The following is a 5015-nucleotide window of genomic DNA, read 5'->3' on the forward strand; positions in this document are numbered from 1 at the left end:
GTAGGGTCGGAGACCGGTAGAGGGACACCCAACATCGACAAAAACATATCTACTTTATTTCCACGCATAGCTTTTCTTTTCGTTCGTTTTTCCCCATCGACTCCTTTGTTCTTGCCTGCAAGTTCAGAGATCGCCGTGGCAGTAAGCCAACCCTACGCCGCTGCACCCGGAAAACAGGACCTAGACGCCGCTTAGGTTCCGTTTGCCGTTGATCCGTTGAAGATTCGTCCAGAAGAATTAAGTTTTCTTTGAGATCAGCAAGAAGGCCGTTCTGTTCCTCATACAGCAAAAGACAGCAAAAGAAAAGACCGGCTAGATTGTTGATCACTTCAGGAATTGAGTGTGTTGCTCTGCAGACGATTTTTGCCATCAACACTGTCTAAGCCATTCCGGTAGCCATCGGCCAACTTCCTTGTTCGAGTGTACGGACAATGGCGGATAGACTGCCTGGCTACCCCTCTTTTCCGACAGTTCAGACCAGAATAGCCGGGAGTGAGGGCACGTCCAGAAACGATGGGCCAAAGTTTCCTCTCTTCCCCATGCCGTGTGGAAAATACCTGGTTTGATTCTCCTAGTACAGTATATATGCAGCTCCGCACCCACCGCTAGGCCGTTGCGTATTATTCTCTAGGAGGAATGCACTTCAACTTTGTTGGGAACATGAGTGCCCCATAGAGCGAGCCAGCTCCTATGCGAGTTAACATTTAACGAGGATTTCGGCCGTCCGGTCCTCGCCCTTTTCATGCTCATAAGGAGATGACATGCTGAACGGACTGTAAACACGCCATCCTTAGTATAATTCCAAGCCAAATAGTCATCAACGCCATTACCGCCAACAGGGATCTGTTTAATGTCGCTAGCATCATCTTCTGGGGAAAGCAGGTCGAACACCCGAGTGGTGCCGTGCATATAAACTTGACCCAGTGGTCCCCTTAACAAATCACGCCCATACAAAATGCTTCTGAATGTGTATGAACCACCTGCCTTGCAGGAGGCATTCAATATTGATCCGTCTTTGAAGTATCTTGCTTTTACCTATTGAGGTAAATCTGGACGCACTTAGGTAGAACTCTTGCACAAAGTGAATCAGGGACCTGCAGAATACGCCAAGCTTGCTTTGCAGGGAGTGCTTGGTTGAAAGCTTCATAGTTTCTAAATCCCATGCCATCTTCCCTTTTGGCTGTGCACATTTTATCCCAGCCTACACAGTGCACCTTTTTTTTCACCATCAGCTGAACCCTTTCATTTTGATATGTGGAGTATTGCGATTTGTGTTCACTTCTCATAGATATCCCGATTTAGCACAGGTCGATGTTCTATACGGCGGTTACTCTGTTCCCTGCCCATCATTGAGATAACCATGGGGCAAATCAGTGCATCAAACCCCTAGTAAAGTGCAAAGAATAATCTAATCCCCCTTCAAACAGTATATAGAAGAAATTTTCATGCAATCTTGCCGCTAGCTGAAATTTCATGCAACAATAGTCTTAGTTTTTATTGTTGTGACCCACCTTTGTTTTACAAAATAGAAACCAAAAACTATTTAGACAAAACCCTACACGGTCCTCGCAAAAAAAACTACACGGTACTCACCAGAACTGCCTTCTCTTATGTTTCCTCATGTTCTATGTGTACGAACTCCTAGCCTCTCGAGGAAATATGAAATTCTTATCCAAACCATCTTCTAGCAAGCCCAAACTAAAGAGATGATATTACAAGAGCACAAAATAAATCCGTGCATTCGGTGTGAGCTATACCTAATTGGACATCCCAACAGTTATGTACATTCTACAACTGTACAAAAAAACTGTACATTACAACACAACTCCCCACACTTACAGGTATCATGAAGGGCGGATTCCATTCACATAGATGTCACTCCGTTGGTCTTGCACGTCTTTCGATTCAGTCTGCCTGGAAGCTTTTGCAGGGAGCGCCTTGTTGCTGTTATCGTCGCCCTCGTATGGCAGCACGATCACAGGGGCAGCGTGTATCGACTCCCACCGTTCCTTCACAAAGCTTATGAACGCCGCCACCATTTCTCTCCGGAACTCTAGCTCCCTTGTGAAGAGATCAAGGGTAGAGACGGCAAGAATGTATCTGAAAGGAACCACGAGAAGAACGGCAGAGGATGCTAGAAGAATGAGAGCAACCTGAGTTGTAACCTGTCAAGCAGATCATGGACACTTATATTAACATACCTGCGAGCTGGTTTTTACTTGCCTTTTGGTCAATATTACTTGAGCACTAATAAAACTTATTCGAGCGTACCTCAGGTTGGCCTGCTAAAAAGATTGTGCGCATCTTCAGAAGAGAGACATTGAGGTGCTGCAGAGAATTTTCGACCGAGGCCATTGCCTCTTTGAGAGCTACGATCTTCTGGATTGTGTTGGAAGGTGGTTGATCCCTTATTGTCACTTTGCCGAAAGATCTACCCAGCCGGCCTTGTTCTCTCAGCCCTTTCAGGGCAAGCATGGAAAGGGCCATAGCCATCAAGGTAAACGGAAATATATAAAAGAGCATGTTCCTACAAATCATAATAAAAGCCTCGGATGTTACAACAATGCCTATGTGTGCATAGTTATATAATATTGGATGTCAACGATCCATATAGTTTGGAAAATAAATAACAAACAGGCAAAGGAACCAGAAAATGGTACGGCATGACTCGTGAGCATGCCATGCTAATTCTTTGGACTAGATTTTGAACCATATAAATCTAAATATCCAATTGCCTGAATTCTAGTTCCACCTGCAGTGGTGTACTTCGAAAATTGTCTATAGGACAATGTGCCAACTAGCACAAAATTCTTCTTTAAAGATATTGAAAGGACCATCTATTACCTTCTACTCCCTCTGTTCCTAAATATATGACCTTTTGGTAGTTATTTAGGAACGGAGGGAGTAGAACCCATTATGCAAAGATGATATGCAACTTTGTCACGGTATCATCCTATAGTATGCCAATACGGTAAACTGGTAAAATATTTTGCAATTCACCTTACTGTATAAAAGTGCTTTGGTGTGCATTCTTTTGCATCCCTATCTCCTAGGACTACAATTTAAACCAGCTCTGACAACAAAATGTAAAATGTGATCACTGCTTGACTAAGGAAAATCATCTCCTACCGCAGACCTCTCCTGACCTCTTCCAAAGGCACACACAAAATCCTCAGTAACTCAAAATTCAACTCATTAGAGCAAACTGGCTTACCTGAAAATAACGGTATAAACTAACAGTAGAAAACAAATGGTTGAACGGGGATTCTCCCAGCGTTGAAGTTTCTTGAATTTTTGAGCCATTATTGCGAAGGGAAGTACAAGTTCCTGACCCAGAAAATAAGAGAGGTGTTACAATAATTTACCATGATAATAAACATATACTGAGACATGGATTTGCTGGTCAGGATGCAGAGAGCTTGCTTTCTCAATGAAAATTAACACGCTATCTGTCCACTATATTTGAGGAAAGAAGGAATCCGATTTTGAAAATAAGCATAGAATTGGACCTACGTACTAGGCAATCACATATAACATATCTACTAGATATATCATAGTAAGTAGCTTGACTGGAGAAACCATTTTACCTTGAAGAGGTCAATATTGCTTGGAATACCTTCAACCGTAGCAGCAACAATCGTAGCATGTGTCTTGTCAACTACTTTGCTCTTCTCTTTACAGATAACCATCGCCTTCTCTACAAGATTTTTATCAGCTACAACTAAGGATTTACTTAATATTACACCATGCTTGACTGAAGAGCCTCTCCAAAAACTGACTGAATGGCTTGATGCCCAGCTTGGAGACGTCATCCACTTGCCTAAGTACACACTACCGTCTATGTCGAAAACCTGTGAGCGACCACTAGATGAGCCTTCTGAATGTTTATGCCTTTGAAGTGATCTTTCATTTGCCACTTTCGAGTTTGTAATCAGTGACCCACCCCAGAACCTCACTGCTAGGGTCTGAAGAACAACATCACCAAAAGGTGCACCTGATAGGTAGGAGAACTGTACTAACTTAGCTGGGTCCTCGTGTAATCTACGTATGAATTGCAGAGACTGAAGCCTTGCAATACTGTTTGTTGCACTACTAACAGCTCTTTTCTTGCCTCTGTGGGCACCATATACATGATGAATGGTTGGATCATCATCGCTTGGTCCATATTCACGAATGAACTTATAAACAGAAATAATTTCATTGATGAATGCAAGCCATACATCTCGTCTCATCTCTCCACCAAAATCAACAAACTCTAATGTCCACTCATTTGACCTGTAAACAATTAATGAGTTAGCATGAGATCACTGTAGCTGTGTTTTATGACTAAGATCAAATAGCACGGACGATATGCTTCTATGTCTACAGTACAAGTGTGCAGCCATAAAGCCATATATGATAGATGCAAGTGAAGTGCTTAAGATGCTAACAAATAATGCATTGAGTCATGGAAACTAGTAATAGGACCTCCCGAGTAATGTGGTGCTTCTCACTGGATTAACGAATTACATGTAACATGTTTGCCATACACACTTTACAACTTATGAACACTAGGAATGGTCAGGCAGGTTAAATAGCTAATATTATGTACTGTTGTTATGCTTGCACCCAAACAACCTGGCAGTAATCAACGACCTGGGTGTTCTCCTATCAAATTGCAGATAGCAGTGAAAAAACATGTGCACACAGGAAATGGACATCCTAGGGAGTTATTGGTCATACTTACACTGAACCAGATGAAACAGATACAGCAGAGTCAAATAACCTGGACCCAAATGGTCCAACCTTTGCTTTTTCAATCTTTGAATTATGATCTGTAAGGTCAAGCCTCAATGGTTTCTTCATACCTGCCAGTCCAATGGCCTGCCAATATCAATGCAAAAGTGAAGTCGTCAGGCCAAAGGTCAATCATAGTTTGTGAAGTTTCAAAATGGCATTCAGTAGATTTGTTACGCAGGACAAAGAAACACGAATGCCATGACTGAAAAAACTTTGCCTTTCTTCTTCTTCTTATA

The 5015-nt window shown here is 42.4% G+C and overlaps 1 protein-coding gene across 2 annotated transcripts in view; it reads right to left on the reverse strand.

Annotated features, from left to right (window-relative positions):
* Positions 1-796: 796 nt before the first annotated feature.
* Positions 797-5015, reverse strand: part of LOC119269729 — a 19667-nt gene continuing 15448 nt past the window's right edge. The window contains exons 7-12 of one of the 2 annotated variants that reach the window (XM_037551628.1): positions 4727-4863; positions 3588-4275; positions 3215-3327; positions 2272-2527; positions 1840-2165; positions 797-1332 (exon numbers count right to left, since the gene is read on the reverse strand). In XM_037551628.1, coding sequence (XP_037407525.1) covers positions 1845-2165; positions 2272-2527; positions 3215-3327; positions 3588-4275; positions 4727-4863 — 1515 coding nt within the window. In that variant the 3' untranslated portion in view covers positions 797-1332; positions 1840-1844. Of the gene's footprint in view, positions 1340-1839; positions 2166-2271; positions 2528-3214; positions 3328-3587; positions 4276-4726; positions 4864-5015 lie in introns of both variants that reach the window. The other variant, XM_037551627.1, reaches the window with a different exon arrangement.

Source organism: Triticum dicoccoides, chromosome 3A (genome assembly GCF_002162155.2).
Source record: "Triticum dicoccoides isolate Atlit2015 ecotype Zavitan chromosome 3A, WEW_v2.0, whole genome shotgun sequence".
In the NCBI taxonomy this organism is placed as follows: Eukaryota; Viridiplantae; Streptophyta; class Magnoliopsida; order Poales; family Poaceae; genus Triticum; species Triticum dicoccoides.